Genomic DNA, 15,209 nt, shown 5'->3' with positions numbered 1-15,209 from the left:
TTGGTTAGGCTAAGGAAGGGATGATTATGGGGCACAGGTAAGCTTTTTCTATTTTAATCACACTAATGTTATAGACCAATTTTCCTAGAACAGTAATAAAAATAGCTGACATTTTAAAGTGCTTACTATATGCCAGGCATATACAGAGAGTTTACTCACACCTTATTTCTTTAATCCTCATAGCAATCCTCTGATGTACTTACTATTATTACCTTTATTTTACAGAGTGGTTAATTGAATTGCCTGAGGTTACCCAGCTAGTAAATGAAGATCTCTGTCTGATTCAGACCCTGAGCTCTTATCTACTATGCTATCTTTCTAATTTCATTTCTCTAGAGAGGGTATTCCACATGGCATAGCAAAGAACATACAATTCCCAATTAAAAAGCCATATTACCAAAAGCTGTAATAAATTTCATTTTCTAAATCTCTCTTGGGTCTGTTCGCCTCTCTCCACCTTGACTGCCATCCCCGTAGTCTGAACCACCATCGCTTCTCACCTGGGCAATTGCAGCAGCCTCCTGCTTTCACTTCTGCTTCCTTCCATTCCTTCAGAATGCTCTTTAGAAAACACAAACAGACCATGTCGTTTCCTTGTTTAACCTGCTTCCATGGTCTCCCATCACCCCCATTGCCTCAACGCTTGCCTCTTCTACTGCACTGTAAGCTCTATGGAGGTGACTATGCTGTCTTGTTCAAGCATTGTACCTCCAGCATCTAGGATAGTGCCTTGTACATAGTAGAAGCTAAATTTTTGTTGAATGAATGGAATCCAAATGACCTTTAAAACAAAGAATATTGGTCACTTAAATAGGAAAATTAAAAAGGATGAAGTTGGAGGCATGGAGGTCAGTTTTTCATGATTTGTTAATAACATAATTACTTGTTTAATTTCTTCTTTCATGTCTCATGCCCTTTAGGCTGTAAGATCTATGAGGACAGGGACAACATCTGTTTTGTTCCCTACTGTATTCTAGCTCCATGTCAATTTCATAGGAGGTGCTCAGATACTTGTTGTATGAATAATTACAATTATGGATTGGAAGCTGATGAATCAAAATGACAAATAGTGCTGGTGAAGGCAGAATCGTAACAGGAAAGTATAACCATAGTTGTAAGAGCTGTAAGAATAAGGATTCTTTCATTCATTAAACAAATACTTATAAAGCACCTACTATGTTCCAGACCCTGTGCTCGGCAGCCTCTGATGCTATGGAGCATAGGTCTGTAGATAAACAGGCAATTAAAATTCAGTAAGATAAATTTCTCAGGGGAAGGCAAAAAGTGGGTGCTTCAGGGAACTTCTAGGAGGGGGACATTTAACGTAGGCTTGGCCTATGAAAAAGCAATGTCTAGATGGTTAGTAGCTTTTAGACTGGTAAGAGTATCTGTTGTAAAGGCCAGAGGCAGAAAAGCCACTGGTAGGTTCTCTATAGCCTAAGGGTTCTTCTTAACTTCCCTTCATCCAATGAATTTTTATTCAGCCCATACCCTGTGCCAAGCATTGTTAGTCATCATTAAAATTGTTTTTCAAAATTAGTTGTTGAAAATGTAAATACATATACATATACATATAATTCAAAATTTATTTTGAACATTTTTACTTAAAAATTTTCCCCCCTTTGTCCTTTAGGAAGACACACTCTGGGCTGGGCACACCCCCTTCTCCCAAAGTGCATTATAGATGCTTGTTTACTGGATTAATAAACAAACCACGTGAGAGTAATGTGAAGACCAGAAAGTGAAAGCTTTGGATCGGCATTTTTCAGATCTTTCCTCCATGATGGGAAGGTTGTACACGTGCACTGTCTGACCATGTGGTAACCATCATCCACGTGCACCGTGGAGCACTTGCAAAGTGGCTGGTAGGACTGAAGAACCGAATTTTACACTTCATTTTATGTTAATGAACTTAAATAGCCACATGTGGCTAGTGACTACTGCCAAGGACAAGCTCAGCCTTGCATGGTAGCACAGAGGGAACAGTCTGAGCTTGGCATTGGGGCCCAGCCTCTTGCTTAACACCGGAGACTGTTAATAAATGGCTATAAAATGTCTAAATTGTAAAATGTTGAATGCCACCGACAATAGTAAATATCTGTGCACAGTGGCAACCCAAAGTTAGCACCTCAGTCACTGAAGACTAACGAGCCTTGCATCCTGGCATCCCGACAGCCAGCCAACCCAGCTCCACGGTGCAAAGGTTGAAGGCCAAACTCCGCCTTCGCCAGGGCGCGCACTCGGCAGTCTGAGATCCCGAACTGCATCGTGGGCTTTGCGGTTCACCTTGCTAGTGACGTTACTACCGGTGCCCTCTCTGAGCGGCCTAACGAGTCGACTTCCGGTGGCCTGTTGTTCTCTGGGAATTGTGGTCAAAAGGTGGCCGCTGGACGTGGGCTTTAGCGGCCTGGGAACTACAATTCCCGGCGGACTGTGGGAGGCGTGAGGCGGCGTGGGTCGTGAGTGAGCCGGCGAGTGCCTCGTCAGGTGTGCGCGCTGTGCCGCGGTGTCGTGGGCGGCCCGGCTGCCGGAGACGGGGGAAGGTTATAACCGCCCCGGGAGAGGGTCGCCGGGGTCGCTGTCGTGGGTGTGCGCAGTGGGCCGGCGGCGTCATGGCGGTGAGTGTTGGCGGCGAGAGAGTCGCCTCGTCCGGGCCTTGGAACCCGGCCGAGCCGTCGGCTTTTGCCGGAACCTCGGGGCTCGTGTGGCGGCTCCTGGTTCTGAAGGGAAAAGTCCGTCTCAAGAGAAAGCGGCGGCCGGCTGCCCGCGTTTAAGGCGAGGCTGTTGGCGGAGGCGCCTTTTCTTGCCGGCAGAAGAGCCGGGGACTGATTGATGGCTTTGACTTTACAGGCTGTTTAATGTGTGTGTTATTTCACCAGAGCTTCTAGGACCGATCCGGAGAGACAGGACTGTGTAACATTGATTGTCCTTTCTACGGGAAATTATTGAGCACCTCCCTGTAAAACAGACAAAAACGTCTGCATTCATGGTGTTCACGTGTGCGCACGCGCGCGTGTGTGTGTGTGTGTGTGTGTGTGCGTGTGTGTTGCAAGGAGGGATGTATGTCCACTGGAGAGTGAGGTGTGTGTGTGTGTGTGTGTGTGTGTGTGTGTGTGTGTGTGTGGCAAGGAGGGATGTATGTCCACTGGAGAGCGAGGTGTGTGTGTGTGTGTGTGTGTGTGTGCGTGTGTGTTGCAAGGAGGGATGTATGTCCACTGGAGAGCGAGGTATGTGTGTGTGTGTGTGTGCGTGCGTGTGTGTGGCAAGGAGGGATGTATGTCCACTGGAGAGTGAGGTGTGTGTGTGTGTGTGTGTGTGTGTGCGCGTGTGTGTTGCAAGGAGGGATGTATGTCCACTGGAGAGCGAGGTGTGTGTGTGTGTGTGTGTGTGTGTGTGTGTGTGTGGCAAGGAGGGATGTATGTCCACTGGAGAGTGAGGTGTGTGTGTGTGCGTGCGTGTGTGTTGCAAGGAGGGGTGTATGTCCACTGGAGAGTGAGGTGTGTGTGTGTGTGTGTGTGGCAAGGAGGGATGTATGTCCACTGGAGAGCGAGGTGTGTGTGTGTGTGTGTGTGTGGCAAGGAGGGATGTATGTCCACTGGAGAGCGAGGTGTGTGTGTGTGTGTGTGTGTGTGTGTGTGTGTGTGTGTGTTGTAAGGAGGGATGTATGTCCACTGGAGAGCGAGGTGTGTGTGTGTGTGTGTGTGTGGCAAGGAGGGGTGTATGTCCACTGGAGAGCGAGGTGTGCGTGCGTGTGTGCGTGTGTGTGTGGGGGGGGGGGGGTGGGGTGGGGGTGGTGGAGGTGGGGGTAGATGGGTGGGAGGGGGCAGGTCATACAAGGCCTTGCAGATTGAAGAGGGTTCAGGAAAGCGTGGGAAGAGACGCTGGAGATAATGAGCATGGACATCTCTTTTGAGGAATTCAGTAAAGAAGGTAGGGGAGTTGGGTAATAGGTGAAAGTCAGAAGAGGCCTTTTTTTTTCTTTTCTCAAGGCAGGAGAGATTATACAGTGTTTGTATGGTCAAGGGAATTGTCTTGTAGAAAGGAAACATTGATGCAGAAGAGAAAGATCGCCGGAGTGGCGCTCCTGGATAGAGTAGATGGGGTGAGAGCAGGTGCGTCAGTGGAGGGGTTAAGTAGAACTGTGCTCAGATACAGGAGCAGGAAAGAAGGCAGGATGTGTGGGTATAGAGTCACGTGGGTAGGTAGATGTGGTGAGGGAGGCTGGAATTTTTCTGTTTGCCTCTGTTTTCTCGTTGAATTTGGAACCAAGATTATCAGCCCAAAGTAAGGATGGGAGAGAAAGTGTTAGATATTTGAGGAGAGAGGAGAAGGTATGAAACAATTGTCAGTGATATCGCTGTCAGTGGAACTTTGTGGTGATGACTGTTCTATGCTTGTGCTGACTGACTTTGGTAGCCACATGTGGCTGTGGCTAGTGCTGTTGAAAGATTGAACTTATAATTGACTTTAAAATGAAATAGTCACATGTGGCTAGTGGCTACTGAACTCGACAGCGTACACTGTAAAGTTAGGGAAGCACTGGTCTGAGTTTGAGAAGGAGTAAGTACTGAGTTTCCGAATCTAGGTGTTTTGTTGGACACCACTTGAGGTTAATGGCCATGAATTTAAATTGAGACCAGTCAGCATGGTTGAGCGTTTATCTCCTGCTATTTTCAGCTGCCTGGGTAAAGGAGCAGAGCAGGTGGGTAGGAGGCAAGAATGAGGGAGAGAAAGGCAAAGGGGTAATTATATAGATGGACTTATGGGATAGAAGTGAAGACATGGGGTGGGAATGGGTCTGAGGATCAGTGAAAAAAGATGAGATTAGGTCCCAGTGCAGTTGAAGAATTATTGGGATTGGAATTCTAGCAGAGTTAGGCCCAATAATACCAGTAACTAACATTTCTTCTGTGTTATGCTTTGTTTTTACTGTGTTATTTGCATTGTCTCATTGCGTCTTCCCACTAACCTATCCGAGGTAGGCACTTTTCTTATCTGCAGTAGTTAGAAGAAGAAACCCAGGCTTAGTGAGCCTCACTAACAGGCCCCAGTTCCCACAGCTAGTACATGAGGAACGTGGATCAGAACTCAGATCGATTTCTTTCCCACTCACCATGCCATGTACTGCTTTCCAGGCAAACCCATGCCTTCGGATTCCTGGCCCAGAGCTTTTCTTTTGTTAGAAGCTGCTCAGTCCTCCCCACCAGCCCCATCCTAACTTGGTGGTATCCTTAGCCAGTATGGAATTTGCAGGTTCTTTTTTTGGTTGGTGTTAATAGAAATGGGCTTTTCAATTTGCAGGATCTTAATACATTTTCTTTTTTCTTTTTAAGTTATATATAAGGAAACTGGCAGTGTTTTTGGTAGATATTATTGTTTTACTTTATTCACTTTTTGGCTTCCCTAGAAGTTTTAAACAGTCAGGATACTGCCCTGACATTAAAGTTAGTTTTATTGAAAAATGCCATTAAGAACTCCCTTTAGGAAAAACAAGTAACAGTAGCAATAAGATGTATTGATTGCTTATTTTGTGCATTGGTATTTTACATAATTTACATGTAGAACTATCCTATAAAAGTAGGTGCTATTATTATCCCTGTTTTATTGATGGAGAAAATAAGATATCAGTGTACCAAGAGGCAGACTTCGATCATTGTACTATTTCCAATTGTAAACTAATTGAGAAATTTTTTTTGCAAACATCCTCACAAAAGGAAAAATTTCTCTTTCTAAAGGAAATCTTACCAAATTAGTAAGATAGAAAATTAGATTTTATTTTATGATTGAATTCATAAAAAACAATTTAATTTTCTTCATATCATTGGAGTATTTATTTTATAGAGTTTTTGACAGTTCTAATTCCTTTTTGTTACATATCAGACTTTTAGAGGGGACCTGGATATGTGATATAATAAGGGTAAGAGCCAACTTCTGACAAATACATTGTTTTTAAATTTTTCACTTGGAATATTAAAGTAGTGAGCAAAGTAGTGGTAATAGTAGTAGTATACACTTCCACTTACCATCCATCACCCAACTTCAGTCATTGACAGTTTGGGGCCAGTCTTATTTCATACATACCTCTCCTGGACCCTCCCCTCCACCCCTCAGGATTCATTATAAGCAAATTCTGGGTACTGCGCTGTACATATTTTAGTAAGTTCTTTTTTTTTTTTTTTTTTTAAAGATATAACGGTAAGTTCTCTTAAAACAACCACAATGCCATTTTCACACCCAATAAAAAGCAAATGATGTCTAGTTGTCTTTGTGATAATGGGTAACATCATTGAGCATTTACCATGGGTCTGGCACTAAGCTAAGTCCTTCATGGGTATTCTCTCTTTTAATCCTCATAATAATTATACAAGGTAGGTCTAATTATTATTCCCATTTTATAGGTAGGTGTGAAGTGGAGGTTAAGGAACTTGTCTAGGGTTCTACAGCTAGTAAATGGTGGAGCTAGGATACAGTCAGAGTACCGAGAAGAAATGGAAAAAGAAGTCAGAAGATGAGGGTTTTGTCCACCTTGACCATTTGCGGCAAGATGATCTCCGAGCTTCAGCGTCATCATCATGGGAATGACAATCACTGGTCTGCCTCCTTCTTAGAGTTGTTAAGATCGAATTAGCTAATGGTCATGCAGGTTCTGAGAACTGCAGAATACCATGACTGAAAATATGAAAGAGTTTCTTATCTAGTTCGCTGTTTCTTTGCTGGTGGGGATTTTTTCCCCCAGAGAACTTTGGTCTGGAGACTCTTCGGGTCGTTAGAACGGAGAGGTGGGGTGGGAGTGGGGGTGTGCCCCTGGCAGCCAGTGGGTAGGAGCCAGGGGCGCTCCTGGACATCTTACAGACAGTCTCTGAAAACAAAGACTTATTTGGCACAAAATGTCCAAGTGCCAAAGGTGAGGAACTCTGTTCTTGTTAAATAATCATTTTTTTAAACCTGGAGTATTTCGCTTTATTTTCTTTATTTTTGATCACTTGAGTTTTAGGGGATTCTTTTAATTTATTAAAATAACCTATTGTCTCATTGAATAACTAGTAAAGAACTTGAGGCTCAGATCGATCAAGTGACTTGCTCAAGGTTATACAACAAGTTAGTGCTGGGCCAATATCAGATTTCATTACAATTGACCTTTGAAGTTTTGAGGAACAAGTTTTTCTGAGAAGCAGAAATCTCGAAGAAAAGCTTTTGTTCATTTAGCATGCTCAGTACAGTGTAAAGAAACACATAGTTCTAAGTAATTTATGAAGACTTGCTTTCATGTTCTTTTAAATGGGGTGACATGGTCGTTTTTAAGCAAAAGATATTTGTTAATGTAATTTCTGTGCCTATACCATTCTACTTTGTGTTCAGGTGACTATACTAGTTCTAAAAGTTGTTGTCTGCCAGGAGTTCAAAACCCAACTTGGTAACTGGGATTTCATATGACCCGTGACTGGAGGTTCAACTAGGCTTCATGAGGCCTTAGATAACTTTTGTTTTCATGGGCCCCTTCCTCTGTAAAAAAATATTACAAATTATATTTTACAACTGTGTTGATATGAAGACAAACATTAATATTATATGTGAAAATCTTTCTTTAAACTAAAAGTTAATTTTTCCTTCTGGTTTTGAAAGAGAATATTTTTGAGAGCCCCTCTACCTACAGGTTGTCGGCTGTTAGTTTGCACAGGCTGCTTTAAGGGTAGGGATGACTTATTTTGTTCTGCACAAAGCTCCTTTGCTAGAACCTGGTCACATAGCTCCAACCTAACTGACAATTCGTCTAGAAATGTAGCAGAGCACCCTTACCCCCTCTGCTGCACTGACGTAAATGAGACTGGGCTTTGGTTGCCGAGGATGAAGGGAAGGAACAGGTATTGCCCGGGCAACCACAGCTTCCTTTCAAATGGTTCTCCTTGTCTGTCAGAATTGAACACAGGGCTTAGCATGTGTAGGCTTAGAGAGATTTGTAACTTACAGGTTACTTGTCAAGAAGAGGGTTTTACAGTAAGGGGGCAAAGGCACTGAAGGTCTAAATGAGGGTGGTTGGCAGCAGGCATGGAAGGGAGTGAATAGGTGTTGGGCCTTATTCTTTCTTGGAAAAGGAAATACCTTATGCAAGCACACTTAGTTTCATTGAAATTCTTGGGAAAGAGTCCAAATGGCTTAGTGCCTTGATTCAAAAATGCAGTGCAGTTCCTAGTCTATGTTACTTCTTTTTGGCCACAGTATGCAACAGCTGTCTTTTAAAATCTTGAAATACTCAACAAATACTTGCTGTGAGTTTGTTTTACACTAGACATTGAGGACATAATGAGAAACAAGACACAGTTCGCACCATGAACAAATTAACAGTCCTGTGGGGAAGGCAGACAGATGCTGATGTCACTGTGTGATAAGTGCTGTCATAGGGGCAAGAGTGGCAGGAACATACTGAGAATGGCATCCCTTGGACCCGTGGGGAAACAAGGCAGGTGATTTGCTGAGACCTGAAGGATGGGATAGCCAGGCCACGAGATTGGTGGGATATGAGGACAAAGAGGGTAACTTGAACAAAGGCCCAGAGGTGAGAGAGGGGTCTTGGCCTATCTTGGAAGATGCATCTGGTTTACTAGGCCTGGAGGGGTAGTGGTGAGGGAATGGAGGGGAGGGCAGGAGGGAGGCTCTGGCAGAGATGAGACCAGGTGGCACCTGAGTGTCAGGTTTAAGAGTATGGTCTTGATCCTGAGAACATGGAGAGCTTCTGAAGAGGCATTGACTTGATCAGATACATATTTTGATAAAATTTTCACTCACAGCAATTATGATCTTTTCAGGATTTATAGAAACAAAAATATTGTCACTTTTATTTTCTTTTGGTTACTGAAGAAACTATATCCATGACTTTTCAAATTCTGGAATTCTTTTTCATTGTCCCGCAGACTTTATGGCAAGGTTCTTCCTTTAATCCATCATTTAATCTCCTTGTAAGCTGACATTTCATTATTCTGTGACTTGCCCTTCTCTTCTGCATTAAGCTTGCTTAAAAAGAATAAAAAGAAATAATAAACCATTCTTTGACTTGAAATATAAAAAACTGAATATAGTAAAACAGAGTTGACAGCTTAGTGGTAGATATACACTGAATCTCACCTACTTTTAATACTGTTATTTTATTATATAATACACGAGGTATATTTAAGTTTAATTATTGGAAAAATAGTGGTAAGTTTGTTTTGTTTCTGATTGCACAGAATTCCTCTTTGCTTAACATTTCAAATTTGTATAACCATTAAAAAAAAAAGCTAAGAGTCTACTATGTGATATGACTAGAAAAGTATTTTTTAAATTTTTGGGTGAAAGGATGGAGGGAGGCATAATTAAAGGAGACTGAGACCCACAAGTCGGGTGGCTTGGCAAGGTCACCTGTCCGGTAGGTTGTTAAAGTATGAGTAGAACTCAGGTATTTTCGTATTTGAAAATGCTGCAGAATCTGGAAATGTTAGCACGTAAGAAGAGGGGGAAAATTTAATTTCAGTTCAGAGTATTTTATACCAGAAAGTAAAATTCTAGAAACTTAATATTAAGTTTTCAAAGCAGAACTAGATTTGTGTATGGTCCACTGATGCCCAGTTTTCACACTGGCCTGTCCCGTGGTGCCGTGTTCCGCTCCAGCTGCAGCACACTGGCCGTGAGAGCTAATTCTGTTCAGAGTTGCAGAGAATGGACTTCTGATCCTCCTGCTTTAATCAGAGTTAGAACCATCCTGCGGGTCCTTCCTTTTGTTTTCATCCGAGGATGGCTGGAGGGACCATGGGAATGTTGCCAGGTAGATCTAGTATACTACAGACATGTGTGCCGTTCTGTTTCATTTTAATTTCGTATGAATAATCTACTAATCATTTTGGAGAGCTCTTCATCAGCTTCCTTGGAAAAAACCTGCAGCCGGCTGGTCTTGCCGTGATCTCTACCTGTTGAGCCTCAGCGTCCTTCTTTGGTGGTCGTGATTGCAGCACGGCAGGCAGGCAGGCACTGCTCCATCCTTTACTTTCCTAAGTATTGGTATATTTTCACTAAATAGGAATATTTGACAACAGTGTTACATGTAGGATATAATTTTGAAGAAGTATTTGAAAGTTTTTTGTGTATTTAAATAATTCTTTAACTGTCTCTCTGATGTTTGAAGTGGACAGATTGTGATAACTTGAATCTTTAATCTTGTTCATTAAATTTCAGGATAACCATGGAAAAACTGATATATCAGTAAACAGCTCAGTTCCATGTGAATGCAATTCCTTTTGTTTCTCTTCTTTTTTTGAAAGCAAGACTATTGATGTGTAGAGTGGATTATTCTCTTTTGTGTCCAATAGGAAAGAAAAGGAACAGCAAAAGTAGACTTTTTGAAGAAGATTGAGAAAGAAATTCAGCAGAAATGGGATACTGAGAAAGTGTTTGAGGTCAATGCATCTGATTTAGAGAAGCCAGCTTGGTGAGTAATAGTTTGTGATGTTCTACACATTGTGTTTCCAAAACCATCGGCTACAGAAACTGCTCTGTGTAAAGGGTGAGGCAGATAGTATGGGCTGAAGGAGGTGACTTCCACTTTCTGCATTTCAAACTAGAATCCTCTTTCCTATGGAATTCTTTTTTTTTTTTTTTTTTGAGAGGTCATCTCTCATATTATTGATCAAATGGTTGTTAACAACAATTAAAATTCTGTATAGGGGACTCAATGCTCAATGCACAATCATTAATCCATCCCAAGCCTAATTCTCGTCAGTCTCCAATCTTCTGAAGCATAACGAACAAGTTCTTACATGGTGAACAAGTTCTTATATGGTGAATAAGTTACATGGTGAACAGTACAAGGGCAGTCATCACAGAAACTTTCGGTTTTGATCATGCATTATGAACTATAAACAGTCAGTTCAAATATGAATATTCGTTTGATTTTTATACTTGATTTATATGTGGATACCACATTTCTCTCTTTATTATTATTATTATTTTTATTTTTAATAAAATGCTGAAGTGGTAGGTAGATGCAAGATAAAGGTGGAAAACATAGTTTAGTGTTGTAAGAGAGCAAATGTAGATGATCAGGTGTGTGCCTGTAGACTATGTGCTAATCCGAGCTAGACAAGGACAATAAAACATCCACAGATGCAGCAGATTTCTCTCAGAACAGGGGGGGAGAGGTTCTAAGCCTCACCTCTGTTGATCCCCAATTTCTAACCTGATGGCCCCCCTGCGACTGTGCCTGTGTTAGGTTGTTCCTCCCTTGAGGAATCTTACCCGTCTCTGGCTAACCGGTCATCTTCCGGGGCCATACAGGGAGATGTAAAGTTGGTAAGTGAGAGAGAAGCCATATTGTTTGAAAAGGTTAGCTTTTTACTTCTTTGCAGATTTATGCCCTGTGGCTTCTATGCCCAGCATTTGTCTTGAGGTATCTTTACCACTTGGAGGAATTATGATACTCAGTGAATTCGATATGAGGCAAGAATTCTATTTAAGGGTTGTAATTAGGAAGGAAGAAGAAAAGGTATAGAGGTAGCAGATGGAAGAAAACATGGGAAGATTGATTATTTCTTTGATATATCTTCTTGTAGAGTAACTTAAGCATGTATAGGTTTTAAACTACTAATTAAATTGTGCAAGACATTAACATAATAGGAATACAGTTACATAACCAAAGCAGATCTATAATTACCAGCCATCTCCAGTGAAGCCAAGAAAACCAGTTAGGCACCCTAGGCATTTGTGAAAATTTGTCTATGATATGATGGATATTGTCCAGCTGTACTTGAACAGTCTGAGAGAAATCAGACAAATTAAAACAACCCATTCCTGGGAACTGTTCACATCCCATATGTTCTTTTAACAGTAGATAGTCTGTAGTTGTAAGATTTTGGAGCGCTACAACTTGCACTTCTCCTAATTCTTGATTGAGCTCCAACAGTATAGATCCAGTCAAATTTGTTGTTTTACTGAAAGCACAGGCCAGCTTAGATATCTCCTTCTTCATTCCCATTGCAAGTCCAGGAACCGGTGGGATGAATGCAGCTACAACTGCAGCATCGCCTGGATCTTTGTTGAGGTTTTTTGATGATCATCTTCTGGTATGACTCTTCCAGAGAGTGCTGATGTTGGAAGTTCTTCTTCATATCGTATCTTAGTTCATTTTCTGGGTAGCCAAATTAGGCTTTGATCCTCTGTATAAACACAAACAGACCCTTTGCCCACACTTTGATATGCCCTTTATACCATTGTGTAGAACTCATTGGAGGTCACCACACAGGAACTGCTTTTTTTTTTTTTAAGAGAAAGGAATATTATCAGAAAAGTGTACCTCCATAGCTGATCATCTGACACCCTTTAAGTGATCAAAATCAAAGATATTTAAGGCATGCATTAATGCCTGCCTCCCTTCCCTCCCCTCCCCTCCCCTCCCCTCCCCTCCCCTCCCCTCCCCTCCCCTCCCCTCCCCTCCCCTCCCCTCCCCTCCCCTTCCCTTCCCTTCTTCCTTTTTTTCCTTCCTTCCTTTCTTTTCTTCCTTCCTTTTTTTCCTTCCTTCCTTTCTTTCCTTCCTTTCTTTCTTTCCTTCCTTTCTTTCTTTCCTTCCTTTCTTTTTTTCCTTCCTTTCTTTCTTTCCTTCCTTTCTTTCTTTCCTTCCTTTCTTTCTTTCCTTTCTTTCTTTCTTTCCTTTCTTTCTTTCTTTCCTTTCTTTCTTTCTTTCTCTTTCTTTCTCTTTCTCTTTCTCTTTCTTTCTCTTTCTCTTTCTTTCTTTCTTTTTTTTTTTTTTTTTTTCTTTCTTTTTCTCTCTCTCTTTCTTTCTTTCTTTCTTTCTTTCTTTCTTTCTTTTTTTCTTTCTTTCTTTCTTTCTTTCTTTCTTTCTTTCTTCTTTCCTTTCTTTTCTTTCCTTTTCTTTCTTTTCTTTCTTTTCTTTTTTTGTTATCTTTAATCTACACTTACATGAAGAATATTATGTTTAGTAGGCTCTCACTCATACCAGGTGACCCCCACAAACCCCTTTACAGTCATTGTCCATCAGGATAAAAAATGTTGTAGAACCACTACTTGTCTTCTCTGTGTTGCACAGCCCTCCCCTTTCTCCCTCCCCCCATGCATGCTAATCTTAATACCCCCCTTCTCCCCCCTCCCCTTATCCCTCCCTACCCACTCATCCTCCCTAGTCCCTTTCCCTTTGGTACCTGTTAGTCCATTCTTGGGTTCTGTGATTCCGCTGCTGTTTTGTTCCTTCAGTTTTTCCTTTGTTCTTATACTCCACAGATGAGTGAAATCATTTGGTATTTCTCTTTCTCCACTTGGCTTATTTCACTGAGCATAATACCCTCCAGGTCCATCCATGTTGCTGCAAATGGTAGGATTTCCCCTCTTCTTAAGGCTGAGTAGTATTCCATTGTGTATATGTACCACATCTTCTTTATCCATTCATCTACCAATGGACGTTTAGGTTGCTTCCAATTCTTGGATATTGTAAATAGTGCTGCGATAAACATAGGGGTGCATCTGTCTTTCTCAAACTTGATTGCTGCGTTCTTAGGGTAAATTCCTAGGAGTGGAATTCCTGGGTCAAATGGTAAGTCTGTTTTGAGCATTTTGATGAACCTCCATACTGCTTTCCACAGTGATTAAACTAATTTACATTCCCACCAGCAGTGTAGGAGGGTTCCCCTTTCTCCACAGCCTCGCGAACATTTGTTGTTGTTTGTCTTTTGGATGGTAGCCATCCTTACTGGTGTGAGGTGATACCTCATTGTGGTTTTAATTTGCATTTCTCTGATGACAAGTGATGTGGAGCATCTTTCCATGTGTCTGTTGGCCATCTGTATTTCTTTTTTGGAGAACTGTGTTCAGTTCCTCTGCCCACTTTTTAATTGGATTACTTGATTTTTGTTTGTTGAGGCGTGTGAGCTCTTTATGTATTTTGGATGTCAATCCTTTATTGGATCTGTCATTTATGAATATATTCTCCCATACTGTAGGGTTCCTTTTTGTTCTATTGATGGTGTCTTTTGCTGTACAGAAGCTTTTCAGCTTAATATAGTCCCACTTGTTCATTTTTGCTGTTGTTTTCCTTGCCCGGGGAGATATGTTCAAGAAGAGGTCACTCATGTTTATGTCTAAGAGGTTTTTGCCTATGTTTTTTTCCAAGAGTTTAATGGTTTTATGACTTATATTCAGGTATTTGATCCATTTTGAATTTACTTTTCTATATGGGGTTAGACAATGGTCCAGTTTCATTCTCCTACATGTAACTGTCCAGTTTTGCCAGCACCATCTGTTGAAGAGACTGTCATTTCGCCATTGTATGTCCATGGCTCCTTTATCAAATATTAATTGGCCATATATGTTTGGGTTAATGTCTGGAGTCTCTATTCTGTTCCACTGGTCTGTGGCTCTGTTCTTGTGCCAGTACCAAATTGTCTTGATTACTGTGGCTTTGTAATAGAGCTTGAAGTTGGAGAGCGAGATCCCCCTCACTTTATTCTTCCTTCACAGGATTGCGTTGGCTATTCAGGGTCTTTGACGGTTCCATATGAATTTTTGAACTATTTGTTCTAGTTCATTGAAGAATGCTGTTGGTAATTTGATAGAGATTGCATCAAATCTGTATATTGCTTTGGGCAGGATGGCCATTTTGATGATACTGATTCTTCCTAGCCAGGAGCATTGGATGAGTTTCCGTTTGTTAGTGTCCCCTTTAATTTCTCTTAAGAGTGACTTGTAGTTTTCAGAGTATAGGTCATTTACTTCTGTGGTTAGATTTATTCCTAGGTATTTTATTCTTTTTGATGCAATTGTGAATGGAATTGTTTTCCTGATTTCTCTTTCTATTAGTTCATTGTTAGTGTATAGGAAAGCTACAGATTTCTGTGTGTTAATTTTGTATCCTGCAACTTTGCTGTATTCGATATCAGTTATAGTAGTTTTGGTGTGGAGTCTTTAGGGTTTTTTATGTACAATATCATGTCATCTGCAAATAGTGACAGTTTAACTTCTTCTTTACCAATCTGGATTCCTTGTTATTTCTTTGTTTTGTCTGATTGCCGTGGCTAGGACCTCCAGTACTATGTTAAATAGCAGTGGGGAGAGTGGGCATCCCTGTCTAGTTCCTGATCTCAGAGGAAAAGCTTTCAGCTTCTCGCTGTTCAGTATAATGTTGGTGGTGGGTTTATCATATATGGCCTTTATTATGTTGAGGTACTTGCCCTCTATTC

At 41.4% G+C, this 15,209-nt stretch overlaps 1 protein-coding gene across 1 annotated transcript in view; it reads left to right on the top strand.

Annotated features, from left to right (window-relative positions):
* Positions 1 to 2,452: 2,452 nt before the first annotated feature.
* LARS1 (leucyl-tRNA synthetase 1) overlaps positions 2,453 to 15,209 on the top strand; it is a 66,199-nt gene continuing 53,442 nt past the window's right edge. The window contains exons 1-2 of the mRNA XM_073221911.1: positions 2,453 to 2,618; positions 10,338 to 10,456. Of these exons, the coding sequence (XP_073078012.1) occupies positions 2,613 to 2,618; positions 10,338 to 10,456 (125 nt within the window). The 5' untranslated portion in view covers positions 2,453 to 2,612. The remainder of the gene's footprint in view (positions 2,619 to 10,337; positions 10,457 to 15,209) is intronic.

Source organism: Manis javanica, chromosome 14 (assembly GCF_040802235.1).
Source record: "Manis javanica isolate MJ-LG chromosome 14, MJ_LKY, whole genome shotgun sequence".
NCBI lineage: Eukaryota > Metazoa > Chordata > Mammalia > Pholidota > Manidae > Manis > Manis javanica.
This window is presented reverse-complemented; position numbering and strand designations above follow the sequence as displayed.